This window comes from Sardina pilchardus, chromosome 1, assembly GCF_963854185.1.
Source record: "Sardina pilchardus chromosome 1, fSarPil1.1, whole genome shotgun sequence".
In the NCBI taxonomy this organism is placed as follows: domain Eukaryota; kingdom Metazoa; phylum Chordata; class Actinopteri; order Clupeiformes; family Clupeidae; genus Sardina; species Sardina pilchardus.
This window is the reverse complement of record NC_084994.1, coordinates 25,068,380-25,082,438: the sequence shown is the minus strand read 5'-3', so window position 1 is coordinate 25,082,438 and position 14,059 is coordinate 25,068,380. Positions and strand designations below refer to the sequence as shown.

Here is a 14,059-nt window from a genome sequence, read left to right as displayed (position 1 = left end):
GGTGCTTAGAAACACACTAGACACGGAGTCAACACAGGAGCACATCACAGACAGGGTTGTTGATGTTGTTGACCTAACAGGTTTGAACTAAGCTCACTGCTGGAGAGACACAAGTGAACAGAGCAAACTAATATCGCCATGACACTTCGCCAGAGGCTGATGTTATTAAAATGCATGATTTTATGCCTCCGCATGTGTGTGTGTGTGTGTGTGTGTGTGTGTGTGTGTGTGTGTGTGTGTGTGAGTGAGTGAGTGAGTGAGTGAGTGAGTGAGTGTGTGTGCTTGAGTGAGTGCCTTATTATTTTAGTTATCTGGAAACCCACAAAGCCATTCCAGCTCAGACTTTCTCACATTCAGACAAATCTCATAGGGAGACAGAATAAAATCCAAGATGTCTATGTCCAAGCAGACAGACTTTGGGTTACACACTTCTCATGAACCAAACAGCAACAGATGAAAAATGAGCCTGTTATGGCCTATAACACGTGGCTCATCAAGTAAACACACCTTACCTGTTCAGGCTGCAGTCTTGTCAATTTCCCCCTCTCTCACGTATTTCACATATTTCAGAAAGCAGGAGGATCTCTTAATCTCTCAAGTGACTATTGTCTTTAAGATGGCGCCCGACTCAGAAGAACTCAAGCAGGACGTCTGTACAAGGTCGTTCTGTTAATTATTAATGATCACTCTGCTCATGATTCCCTGCAGAGGCCAAAGGTCGTCTCCTCACCTGTTTTATAACTAAAGCGCACCAACACAATATAGTTTTGTACACAATAAGAATTGTCAGAAGTTTTATATCATAGTTATTATATAACTACATGTATGGCCTTTTGTAGCCTAACCCCAAGTTTCCCCCTGCTCACAGAACCAAGACATAGATAGTGGTGATATGTCACCTTACAGTACGCACAGTCAGTGAGGTTTTGAAGCTGTATCACTTTCTCCATGAGAAAAAGAATGCATCACCAACTCAATTAGCCTGGCATAGCCCTCCGGAAGCTTCCGCTCAATTTTCATCTCCTCAACACAAGTAGACGTGTCCTAGGGAGCCAAAGGCTTATGAATGACCTTTAGCACTTCTCCAGTAAAGGCGGGACAAGCTGTGTCACATTCACTCTGTGAAATTAAATAAATATATAATTAATCCCTCCCCCAGCCTGAGTGATTTAAACAGCAGTAGTGCTGTCAGTCAATAAGCTCCACTAGTAGTGTTACCCAGTCTGTATTGCCTCATGTTGTGCTGGGCTTTACTCAAGGTGAAATATATTATGTGCGCACACTTCCTCATACCATTGATACCATTTCTGTAAAGCACTCTACAGGTCATAAAATCTCACCTTGCTCCTCCCATCATGTGTAGTCTTAATGATGTACTGATACCACCTAGTGTTCCATTATAGGAACAACAGTGCCAAAGTCTGTCTAAAAGACTGGATCTGTTTAGAATGCACTTGCCAGGTTGACACGGTTTCCAGATCACACTGAGCATGAATGTCAACTGTGAGTCAGATGTATGAATGCTCAAGATGACAACGTGCTTGCATGCTCACAGTTTCTGCACATGGACTATAGAATAATAATTATCACTTTTCACCACCCAACTCACATATTTATAAAGAACATAATATTACCTTTCCCCAGCATTCACATTTATGCGATCAATGAATCAAAGTCAGAGCAGCTAACAGCACATAGCTTATTATTCTATACTTCCAAGATGCATAAAACATGTTGAATAGTGATGAAAAGTGCACATAATGGCAACAAGCAGTCAGCTGTGTGGCCTTAACATGTTGAAGTGTGATGAGCAGAAGGCTCATAGGAGGTTGGGCTACAGATGCTCCTGTTGTTGTAGTTGTGCAGGATGAGCCTGTGGAGCAGAGAGCTGCATGGGCAACAGTTCAGGTCATCCTGGCTTTGTGGTCCAGAGGGGGTCTTGATGTGGACATGGCAGCCGTCTAGCACACCTACACACTCTCTAAACACGGGGTGGTGGGCTAAGGCTAGGGTTCCAAATATGGCTCCAATATGGCTCCACTGAAACAGGTGTCAGGATATTGAGCTGTACTGTATGTATGACATGTAGGTTAGGGAAATGGAGTAATAAATGAACTGACAGATAATGTGATGATTGAATAATGTGATGTTTGAAGGTCAATGAATTGATTCAGTTCAATATTTTCTCTTTAATTCGTGCCACCACTGATTGGTGAGCATGCCTGGTGCACAAGAGGCACGGCCTAACTAACACTTTTCTTAGTTCAGAAAAAACACACATCATGTCATGGAAGGAATGGCCGTTTACGAAATGGAGCTTCACTGGAACAGGTGTCCGGATATTGAGCTGCATATGGCATTGAGGTTACAGAAATGGGATGATGAAGGAGCTGCATATGGCATTGAGGTTAGAGAAATGGGATGATGAAGAAGCTGCATATGGCATTGAGGTTAGAGAAATGGGATGATGAAGGAGCTGCATATGGCATTGAGGTTAGAGTAATGGGATGATGAATGAGCTGCATATGGCATTTAGGTTAGAGAAATGGGATGATGAAGGAGCTCGTCACACATTTATAAAGTCGAAAAAGGTTCTTCACAGGCATGCATGTGTGCTGGGCGTCTCTCCTGCATCAGGACTGCATCAGGACTGCACTGATAAACTGTTTTCCTGCTTCTCAGTCTTTTAGTCAGTATTTCAGAAACACTCACACAAATGGAGAGAGTACAACAGAGGAAAGATGATGTAGCAGTGACAAGCTCTCCTCTCCTGCAGGACTAGGAGGTCATGTGATCTGGCACAGGGACACTGAGGAGTCATAATATCCAAACCTAAATCCAGGGTAGAGGGGTTCACTGAATGTGGAGTGGAACGTGTGCAGGTGGGTGAGTGTGTCAGAGGAGACGCTGTAGAAGGACAGAGTGCCTGCTGGCCAGTCCAGGTACACTCCTACTCTGCTGGAGTGGGAGGAGGGGTCAGGTATGGCAATCTTATTATTATTGTGCCAGGCAGAGTAACTGTTACCAGAGTATCTCAGTCTCCAGGACTTGTCATTATGTCCAAACCCACAGTCATCACCCTTCCCTTTTCTCTGGATGCTCTTATAGGCCACTGCTACTTCGGCCCCATCACCTCTCCACTCAGCCTCCCAGTAGGAGCATCCAGACAGACCCTCTCTACACAGCACCTGATAACAGTAGTCAAATCTCTCTGGGTGGTCAGAATATGGCTGCTCCTCCCTCACATATGTCACCTCTCTGTTCCCCTCAGAGAGAGAGAGAATTCTGTGTGCTGTGTTTGGGTCCAGTGTGAGCTCACAGGCATCTGCAGAGAAGAGAGAGGAGAGAGGAGACAACATCAGAACATGGGGTAGGAAAGGACACACACACACACGCGCACACACACACACACACACACACACACACACACACACACACACACTAGAGCTGCACAATTCGGGGAAAATATCTCATTGCGATTTTTCTGACAGATATTGCAAATACAATTTTCGATATGATTTTTGAGGGTCAATAAATTGATTCAGTTGAGTATTCCAATTTTCTCTGTAATTTGTGCACAAGAGGCACAGCCCTCAACCGATTATGAGGCTCAGCAATCAGAATTCCTGTGCCCCTCTCACAGGACGCATGCCCACCAATCAGAAGTGGCGTACCGTCGTCAAGGACGATGACATGAGTATAGCAGTCAGAAATGTGACAAATGCACCTCAGAGATTTGTGTGGAAAATCGCCTGAATTTCAGGAAAAGTAAAACAACTCACATTTTCTCAGTCCTGGTTTAATCCTGCACTCTCCTCCATGGTCACACCTTAGGAGGGATAAGAGAAGAAAATACAGAATTGACACAAAACTGAGTACTGTATGTGAACTGAGAGAATACTTCTGTACTGTATATCAGAGTCTGTATATCAACTTATCAGGCAGGATATTTCTCAGGAAAGAAGTGAAAGTAAAGTGACTGGGATTTATTGTGTTAGTGTGCGTATATCCAAAGCGACACAGACTCAAATCCATCCCAGTTCCTCCAGATTGTGTCCTGCCGACAATCTCAGTGTTTCAGCCTAAACTGATGGCCCGGTCAACAGCCTGCTCCACCCTCTATTTGCGACCTGCTCTGACCGGGGCATGGATCTGACGAGTCCCTCAGTTCTAGAAGGATCCGGGCCGTCTGTTGTCCAGCTGGATCACCGAGTGGTAGCTGAAGATGTGATACACTCACCTCAAAATCTGTAGATTACAGTTGGGATCATCCCGTCTGTCTGTGAGCTCTCTGACACCCGAGTCTCCTGGGTGATTGTAGCTCAGATCCAGCTGTTTCAGGTAGGAGGGGTTCGATTTGAGGGCAGAGGACAAGAGAGAACAGCCCTCGTGTGTGATGAGACAACCAGAAAGTCTGAAACAAGAGATGTTTTTTCCTAATTATAAATGGAGGAGATTGTATTGAAGGTAAACTATCCATTTGCACATTCAGCCAGTATGACTGAAAATCCCCAACAATTTATCAATCATGTGCAAACGTTTCCACAGGCACACTGGCATTACAGTGGATCAAGTACTATGTTATTACACTCCTTATTACTGACCTCAGTGTCTCCAACTTGCACTGTGGATCTCTTAGTCCCACACAGAGCAGCTCCACTCCTTCATCCTGCAGGTCATTGTCACTCATGTCCAGTTCTCTCAGATGGGAAGGTGCACTTTGCAGCACAGACGCCATCATTTCACAGCTTGCTCTAGAGAGGTGGCACAGATTGAGCCTGTTTCAAAAGAGAGTGGAAGGTCAGTCTTTGAACACTGGACATTTTCAGGGCTAATTAGCTAATTAACAAAGTTAATTCCAAATCTTATACAGGCAGCCAACAATGCCACAATATGTGTGCACACAAACCTTAAACTTGTCAGCATACAGTTGGGGCTACTAAGTCCTGCAGTGAGACATTGAAATCCAAACTCGTGCAGGTCATTGTGACTCAGGTCCAGTTCCTTTAGGGAGATTGCGGACTGCAAAGCAGGGGCAGCAACTTTACAGGATTTATCTGTGAGCTTAGAGCCAGCAAGGCTTCATAGAGTGAGAGGGCAAGAGACAGAACAAAATATGGCATGAATATAAACAAATAGTACACTGTTAAAAATGTTACAGGACACATAATTGGATAAATTATAGGACAAGAGAAGAAGCAGATTATAGGATTAGAACAAAATCAACATGATATACAAAGAAAGGTCAAGGGTCATTCCTTGGTAGAACTGGTCCAGGGTTCCTCAAATCACACACTGGAACACACTATAGCCAGTCTGCAGGAGGGTTCCTCAAATCACACACTGGAACACACTATAGCCAATCTGCAGGAGGGTTCCTCAAATCACACACTGGAACACACTATAGCCAGTCTGCAGGTCCAGGGTTCCTCAAATCACACACTGGAACACACTATAGCCAGTCTGCAGGTCCAGGGTTCCTCAAATCACACACTGGAACACACTATAGCCAGTCTGCAGGAGGGTTCCTCAAATCACACACTGGAACACACTATAGCCAATCTGCAGGAGGGTTCCTCAAATCACACACTGGAACACACTATAGCCAGTCTGCAGGTCCAGGGTTCCTCAAATCACACACTGGAACACACTATAGCCAGTCTGCAGGTCAAGGGTTCCTCAAATCACACACTGGAACACACTATAGCCAGTCTGCAGGTCCAGGGTTCCTCAAATCACACACTGGAACACACTATAGCCAATCTGCAGGAGGCTGCATGAGTGCATAATTGAAAACCATGTCTCCTTGAAATCACACAGTTCAGGATCTCTCCTTGACTTGCTTGATTACCAGCCGAGACAAGCACACAGTTCCAGTAAGATGTGGACCACAATGAGGTACAAGACAGAGGAGCATGTCCAACACAAACGTCATAAGAAAGTCGAGCACAAACCTTAAAGTCTGCAGTTTACAGTTAGGGCTACCGAGTCCGGCAGTGAGAAGATGAGCTCCAGTGTCCTCTGTTAGCTTACAACCGACAAGTCTGCATAGAGTGAGAGGTAAGAATACACCGTTTAAAATAGTATAAGACAAATAATAGGACAAATTATATTACAAGAAAACAAGCAAATTATGAGATGTTATGTTATAGGACAAAGCAAAAGAAACATAAAAATAAATTATTGCTTAGCCTCATCATCACTTGTATTTTCTTAAAATTATGGTATGTATTTTAGGATATGTAAATGTAAGGGCTATAAATGAGCATAATACATTGTGAAATTAGATTGTTAGTATGATTAACACAGTTTACTGCTGACAACATGTGTGTGTCAGCTGTTTGCAATATTACTGACCTAAGAGTCTCCAGACAGCAGTTTGGACTCTGTAGAGCAGACAGCAGCTTTTCTCCTGACGTCTGCAGGTCATTTTGACTCAGGTCCAGCTCTCTTAAGGAGGAGTCTGCATACTGCAGAACCGAGGCCACAATCTCACAGGACGTCTCTGTTAGCTTACAGCCAGAAAGTCTATAAGAGAGGGAAGAGAAGACAAAAAAACGATAAAATGTGTCCCAGAGCTCTTAAAGTCTTCATAGGACTTTAGTAGATGTCTGCATTTAATACCGTAATTTACAAGAAATATTTGATAGCTACACTTCTGGAACGACTTAGTAATAATTTAAAGCACCAATTTAAGTTTAACTTCAAGTTCTGAATTCTTTGAATCTTGGTGCTATCTAGTGAACCAACGCTAGCAAACTATAAACATAACTCGTACAGAGTCTGTGCAAAGAGAGCTCTGAACTCCTGTAAGTAGCCTAAAACAGCACTGTAGCTTTAGGTCTACATTAAATCTACAGTGTAGCATGCAACCTGTAAAGTATAAAGTTGTACGTAGAAAGTTACCTCTATGACAACAGGACTACACTTACGATAATTCAGCAGACATTTTTCATGTAAAAAAATAACTCACAGAGCCTTTCTGCAACATCTCATGGCTGGAAGCAGTCTCTTGGCACGTTCTGGAGAGGTTTTGTATTTGTTCAGGTCAAACTCATCCAGCACCTCATCAGACATCAGAAGCACATGAGCCAAGGCTGAACAGTGAACCAGTGAGAGCTGTTTCACAGCACCTTTCTCTGCTTTCAGGAAAGCCTGGATTTCATCATGAACAGAGGAGTCGTGCATTTCCACCAAGCAGTGGAATAGATTGATCCACCTCTCGGGTGAGATATTTGGTCTCTGCATCAACTTCAGGTTCTTGATTGTTTTCCTCACACTCTCTGGGCTGTTGTGTGTGTGGCTCAAGAGGCCAAGTAAAAGTCTCTGATTTGACTCCAGACAAATGCCATGAAGGAAACGAACAAACAAATCAAGGTGTCCATTCTTGCTTTCCAGTGCTTTGTTCACTGTATTCTTCAGCAGCTCATCTAGGGGTACATTGGGCAAAGACCTGGACCTTCTACTAAGAAATGGTTTCAAGACCTCCATGTTCTTACTCAAGTAGGAGGCAAACAAATGAAGAGCAGCAAGAAACTCCTGGATGCTCAGATGCACAAAGCAGTAGACATTCTTCTGGTGAAACACACATTCTTCCCTAAAGATCTCAGTGCACATGCCAGAGAACATTGAAGCTTCACTGACATCAATACCACACTCTCTTAGGTCTTCCTCATAGAACATGAGATTGCCATTCTCTAGATGCTTGTAAGCAAGCTCCGCCAGTTTCAATATGACACCCTTATGAGATTCCAGGAGCTTCTGTCTATCTGTCTCACTTTCCTCTTGATACTTCTGGTTCTTCCTGGTGGTCTGGATGAGCAGGAAGTGTATGAACATCTCAGTCAGAGTTTTAGGGGCTTCCTTCCCATCATCTTGTTCCAGTATCTGCTGAAGGACAGTGGCTGAGATCCAACAGAAGACTGGCATGTGGCACATAATGTGAAGACTCCTGGATGCCTTAATGTGCGAGATGATTCTGTTGGCTTGATTCTGGTCACTGATCCTCTTCCTGAAGTACTCTTCCTTCTGTGGGTCATTGAACCCTCGTACTTCTGTCACCTGACTAATGCATTGAGAAGGGATCTGACTGGCTGCTGCTGGTCGGGAGGTTATCCAGATGAGAGCCGAGGGAAGCAGAGTTCCCTGAATGAGACTTGTCATCAGCACGTCTACTGATGATGTTTGTGTCACATCAGATAACTCATGGTTCTCTTGGAAATTCAGAGGAAGTCGACTCTCATCCAGACCATCAAAGATGAACACAATGTGGCAGTCTTTGTATTCACCATCCTGTAGCTCCCTAAGCTCAGGGTGGAAGTCAAACAGGAGCCTGTGAAGACTGTACTGATCATCTCTGACTAAATTCAGCTCACGGAATGGAAGCACAAACATGAAATCTACATCCTGGTTAGCTCTCTCCTCAGCCCAGTCAAGGATGAACTTCTGCACTGAGACTGTTTTTCCAATGCCAGCAATACCCTTGGTCATGACACTTCGGATGTATCTCTTCTGTCCAGGTAAGGGCTTGAAAATGTCATTGCAGTTGATTGCAATGTCTTCTGTAGATTGTGGTCTGGATGCAGATTCTACCTGCCAAACTTCATGTTCACTGTTCACCCCTTCACTCTCTCCCTCTGTGATGTAGAGCTCTGTGTAGATCTTGTTCAGGAGTGTTTGAGTCCCTGACCTTATAAAGCCTTCACATATGGTCTCAAACCTCCCCTTCATACTGGCTTTATGGGTCATCAGTGCTCTCTTCAGGACATGTGTGTCTGATTGGCACAAACAAACAAACATAGACACAAACACACATACAACAATAGACACATACACACATACAACAATAGTGAAACAGACATCAGTAGGCTACCGCACACAGTGAACTGGTCACTGAGCCAAGAATAGCAGCCATGAAAAATCTGGTCCCTGGGTCCAGTTCTTAATAACAGTCCTTTGGGAACAATTGTTCTGAAATAAATATGTGAAGACTTCCATATACTGTATGTACCTGTTAATTCAGCCCTGTTGACTGGAGCAGGCTCAGTTAAATGAATCCTCCCAACACTGCAGACAAAGCGTACACATATGGTAAATGCACTGAACCAACACACAGAGAGTACAAACACACACACACACACACACACACACACACACACACACACACACACACACACACACACACACACACACACACACACACACACACACGTATGCATGTACAGTATGTATGTGTATGCATATATACAGTATGGAGCACATGTATTTGATACCATGCTAATGCAGGAATATAAAATCAAACCGCCAAAGACACCAATTTTCTTTGTGATTGAAGAATGTATCGTAAATAAATAAATGTTTTCCTTAAATGCTAAGGGAAGGAAGTATTTGACCCCCTATGTAACCCTATTGGAATTTAACACATAGGGTTAACATAGGGGCAGGCAGATTTTTGTTTTTAAAGGCCAGCTATTTCATGGATCCAGGATATTATGCATCCTGATAAAGTTCCCTTGGCCTTTGGAATTAAAATAGCCCCACATCATCACATTGTCAGGGAATCACTCGGGAGAGGAAAAGGCAAACAGAGAATTAGTAGCAAGGACCAGGCTTTATTTGCTCAGAGCTGACAGGGGCAGATCCACACAGAAGTTTTAAAGTTACAAAAGAATATCCAAAAATCCAAAAGCTCAGAGGAACGACAAAGTAACAACTGAAAGATGCCAAACCAGAGCAAACTCAACTTAAATAGGGCGTTGTATCCACCAGAGTCCAAGAAATCTCAGTAAAAGGTTTCCACCAAAAAACCACGACAGAGTCTTAGGAGCAGAGTCACTAGAAGCCACTGTTGACGACGCTCGGTGACCAACTGTGGCAGAGAGGGAGTTTAAATGGGAGTCTGGACAGGTGAGCTTAATTAATACTCAGGGGAGTGAGAACGAGGAAATGGAGAGTCATTAGGAAACGAGGGCGTGGTCACCGAGCAGCCAGGCAAGGGCGTGACAGTACCCCCCCCTCCAGGGGCCGCTCCTGAGAGATGCCGTGCCCGGCGCCGTGGTCGTCCCCGACCTCGCGGAGCTGGACGATCCGGACGACGCTGGTGGAACTCGCGAAGCAAGGTCGGGTCCAGGACATCGTCTCGGAGCACCCAGGAACGATCCTCAGGTCTGTAGCCTTCCCAGTCAACTAGGTACTCGAGACGACCCCTACGGCGCCGGGAATCCAGGATGTCCCTCACGGCATAGATTGGCCCATCCTCAGTCAGGAGCGGTACAGGAGGTTCCACGCCCAAGCCTGACTCTGTGGAAACAGGAGGAACATAGGCCTTCAACAAAGACACATGGAACGTAGAGTGAATTCTCCAATTTGAAGGCAGTTGAAGCCTGTAGGTGACAGGAGTGACCTGCTGCACAATGTGAAAGGGACCAACGAATCTGGGACTTAGCTTCTTAGAGGGTAGTCGTAGGCGGATATCACGTGTGGACAGCCAGACCCTCTGTCCCACGGCGAAGTCCGGAGGAGTGGAGCGGCGGAGGTCAGCATAGCGTTGGTGTCGGCGGACTGCCCTCTGGAGGTGGCAAAAGGCTCTGTCCCAGACCCTCTCACTCTGCCGAATCCAGTCATCCACTGCCGGGACGTCAGATGGCTCGATTGTCCATGGGAACAGCGGCGGTTGATGACCGAGTACGCACTGGAACGGGGTGAGGCCCGTGGTGGGCTGGATCAGGGAATTTTGTGCGTACTCGGCCCAGGGCAGGAACTCGCTCCAGCTTTGCTGGTGTTGTGAGCAGAAGGCCCGCAGGAAGCGTGAGATCTCCTGAACCTTCCTCTCCGTCTGCCCATTCGCCTGAGGGTGGTATCCAGAGGTCAGACTCACGGTCACACCTAGACGAGAGAAGAAAGCTTTCCAAAAATGAGACGTGAACTGAGGTCCTCTGTCTGACACTATGTCCTCCGGCAGTCCATAATAAGCGAACACCTTCTGAAATACTAAATCAGCGGTCTCCTTAGCACTAGGAAGCTTTGTCAGAGGAAACAATTTACACGACTTGGAAAACCTGTCAACCACAACTAAAACACAAGTGTTACCCAGGGAGTTAGGGAGGTCTGTGATGAAGTCCAAACCTAGGTGTGACCATGGCCGACGTGGAATGGGCAGCGGGAGGAGTTTTCCTGCAGGCAGGCGGCGAGGGCTCTTTGTCACGGCACAGGTTGCACAGCCTGCAACAAATCTCCTGACATCTCGGCTGATACCGGACCACCAATACTTCTGTCGCAGCAACAAGAGGGTTTGGTTGGCCCCAGGGTGGCCAGTGCCTAGTGAACAGTGTACCATCTCAATAACTTGAGTGCGCAGGTCAGGAGGGACGTACATGGCGTGGATGGGAGTCCCTGGTGGAGCTGGTTGGGAACGGTTCCGGTCCTGAATCTCGTCATCCAATGCCCACTGGATGGCTCCCACGATCCTTTCAGAGGGGACGATACACGTGGGACTTTCCTCAAGGTCGTCTGCAGCATGGATCCTGGAGAGTGCATCAGCCTTGACATTGCGAGACCCTGGACGATAGGAAATTATAAAATTAAATCGGGTAAAGAAAAGGGCCCACCTGGCCTGTCTGGGATTAAGCCGCTTTGCTTCTCTCAGGTATGCAAGATTTTTGTGGTCTGTCAGGATCTTGAAGGGATACTCGGCCCCCTCCAACCAGTGGCGCCACTCCTCCAGAGCCAGCTTGATGGCGAGTAGTTCCCGGTTGCCTATATCATAATTTTGCTCTGCTGGGGTGAGCTTCCGGGAATAGAAGGCACATGGTAGGAGGTGAGAAGATGTCCCCCGCCGTTGAGAGAGGACTGCGCCCACTCCGGTGGTAGAGGCATCAACCTCTACGACGAACGGTTTCTCTGGATCTGGGTGTCGAAGAACGGGGGCTGAGGTGAACGCTGTCTTGAGATCCTGGAAGGCCATCTGTGCTCCGGGACTCCAATTGAGGGTCTTGGGTTTGCCCTTCAAGAGAGAGGTCAGTGGTGCAGTGATCATGCTGTAGTTACCAATAAAGCGTCTATAAAAATTGGCAAACCCCAGGAATCGCTGTAGCTCCTTGACGGAGGTGGGCGCAGGCCACTGTCGCACAGCCTTGACCTTTCCCTCGTCCATGCATACTCCCCCTGGGCCGATGTGGTAACCCAGAAATGGAACCTCTGAGGTCCCAAAGGAGCACTTCTCCGCTTTCAGGAAAAGCTGGTGGTCCCGGAGCCTCTGTAACACTTGGGACACATGATCAAAATGTTCTTTCTCCGAGCTAGAATAAATTAGGATGTCATCAATGTACACTAATACAAAACGGTTCAGAAAATCTCGGAGTACCTCGTTCATGTAGCCCTGAAAAACAGAGGGGGCATTAGCGAGCCCATAGGGCATCACTAAGTACTCATAATGGCCACTTGGTGTCACAAACGCCGTCTTCCACTCGTCCCCGTCTCTGATCCGAATCAAATTATAGGCACTCCGTAAATCCAGCTTCGTGAAGGTCTTGGCGCCTCTGAGGAGTTCTAGGGCTGCTGGGACGAGGGGAAGGGGGTATCGAAACTTCACCGTTATTTTGTTCAGGGCCCGGTAGTCTATGCATGGACGAAGCCCTCCATCCTTCTTGGGCACGAAAAAGAAACTGGAAGCAGCAGGGGACGTCGAGGAACGGATATATCCCTGTTTGAGGGCTTCTCCTATGTACTCCTCCATGGCCCTCTGTTCAGGAAGTGACAACGGATACACTCTACCTCTGGGCACTGGCTCACCTGGCAGAAGGTCGATGGCGCAGTCCCATGGGCGGTGAGGAGGTAGTTGTGAAGCTCTCACTGGGCAGAATACGTCATGGAACTGGTGGTACTGAGGTGGAATGGAAATACTGACATTTTCCTGTGGGCTCTCCACAGATGTAGCATGCAAGGGAAGGTACTTGGTGGTCTCCTGGAATAAACGTTGAGGTAGATCAGTCAGACAGTTCTGGAAGCAGTGTGAACTCCAACATAATACATCTCCAGTTTTCCAACACACAACTGGAGAATGATGAATTAGCCAGGGTCTTCCCAAAATTAGGTCAGCCATTGAGTCCTCCAAGACCAGGAAGGAGATGGATTCCTTGTGGAAAAGCCCCACCTGCAGCTCGATGGGACCCACCACCTCCTTTATGAGTCCCCTTCCTAGGGGCTTCCCCGTGATGGATTGAACGGAGCAGGAGTTTGGGTTGGGTGAGGTGGTGAGTTGGAGACGCCGCTGTAGGGACCCTGAGATGAAGTTGCCCGCTGACCCCGAGTCTATGAGAGCAGAAACAGTGGTACATATTCCTTGTATACACAAAGTCACTATAGTACTGAGAGGAGTAGTACTAGGCATAGTTAAGTGTACGAGACTCACCGAAGGAAGCTGGGGTCTCACCGGACAACGGGCGATGATATGACCAGCAGCTCCACAATAGAGACACAGGTTCTGGGTCATGCGTCGTTTTCGTTCAGTGGGAGTCAGTCTCATTGTCACGACATCGAGCTGCATTGCCTCATCGCTACTTGTGGGTTTCAGGATCCCTGCAGCAGCTCCAGTGTTTAACTCCTGGAGACAGCCCTCTCGTCGGTGGGAAACCCGGATAGCCATCTGAATAAATCGCTCCAGACCCATGGAGTCATCATAGGCAGAGAGATACAGGCGCAATGTTGGCTCAAGTCCCTGTCGGAAGGTGGTGATCAGCGCGGTTTCGTTCCAACCACTGGTGGCTGCCAGGGTCCGGAACTGGAGTGCATATTCCGTAATGGGTCTCTTACCCTGGCGGAGTTGATATAGCCTCTGTTGTATGGTGGAATCTCCTTGAGGCAATGCAAATACTTCTTTGAAATGTGTAACGAAATCATCGAGAGTCGCAATGGTAGCCCCTCCTCGGTTCCAGACACCCTCTGCCCATTGTAGTGCTTGGCCTCGAAGCAGACTGATGACATATGCTATCTGGGACCGCTCAGTTGGATAACGGCTGGCTTGCATCTCCAGGGCGAGTGCGCACTGAAGAAGAAATCCATT

The 14,059-nt window shown here is 46.8% G+C and overlaps 2 protein-coding genes and 1 long non-coding RNA gene across 3 annotated transcripts in view; all 3 read right to left on the bottom strand.

Annotated features, from left to right (window-relative positions):
* Window positions 1-14,059, bottom strand: part of LOC134086228 (NACHT, LRR and PYD domains-containing protein 12-like) — a gene marked incomplete in the record, with an annotated part of 983,201 nt that overhangs the window by 229,993 nt on the left and 739,149 nt on the right.
* Window positions 2,766-8,763, bottom strand: LOC134086318 (NLR family CARD domain-containing protein 3-like). Its single transcript, XM_062540018.1, has 8 exons — window positions 6,974-8,763; window positions 6,358-6,528; window positions 5,955-6,044; window positions 4,910-5,080; window positions 4,605-4,778; window positions 4,241-4,414; window positions 3,783-3,829; window positions 2,766-3,325 (listed from the first exon to the last, which is right to left on the bottom strand). The coding sequence occupies exons 1-8, from the start codon at window positions 8,746-8,748 to the stop codon at window positions 2,787-2,789; spliced, it is 3,141 nt and encodes a 1,046-aa protein (XP_062396002.1). The 5' UTR covers window positions 8,749-8,763; the 3' UTR covers window positions 2,766-2,786.
* LOC134086880 (uncharacterized) overlaps window positions 8,950-14,059 on the bottom strand; it is a 6,865-nt gene continuing 1,755 nt past the window's right edge. The window contains exon 3 of the long non-coding RNA XR_009939776.1: window positions 8,950-9,066. This is a non-coding gene — a long non-coding RNA (uncharacterized LOC134086880). The remainder of the gene's footprint in view (window positions 9,067-14,059) is intronic.

Bases quoted from the DNA above. Each gene is read 5' to 3' on its own strand.
- LOC134086318 (XM_062540018.1), bottom strand. From the start codon at position 8,748: ATGACCCATAAAGCCAGTATGAAGGGGAGGTTTGAGACCATATGTGAA. The intron at 5,081-5,954 runs GTTTGTGCTCGA...CACTCTATGAAG, and splicing joins TGTAAACTGCAGACTTTAAG to CCTTGCTGGCTCTAAGCTCA. The intron at 3,326-3,782 runs GTGAGTTGTTTT...TCTTCTCTGCAG, and splicing joins TAAACCAGGACTGAGAAAAT to ATGCCTGTGAGCTCACACTG.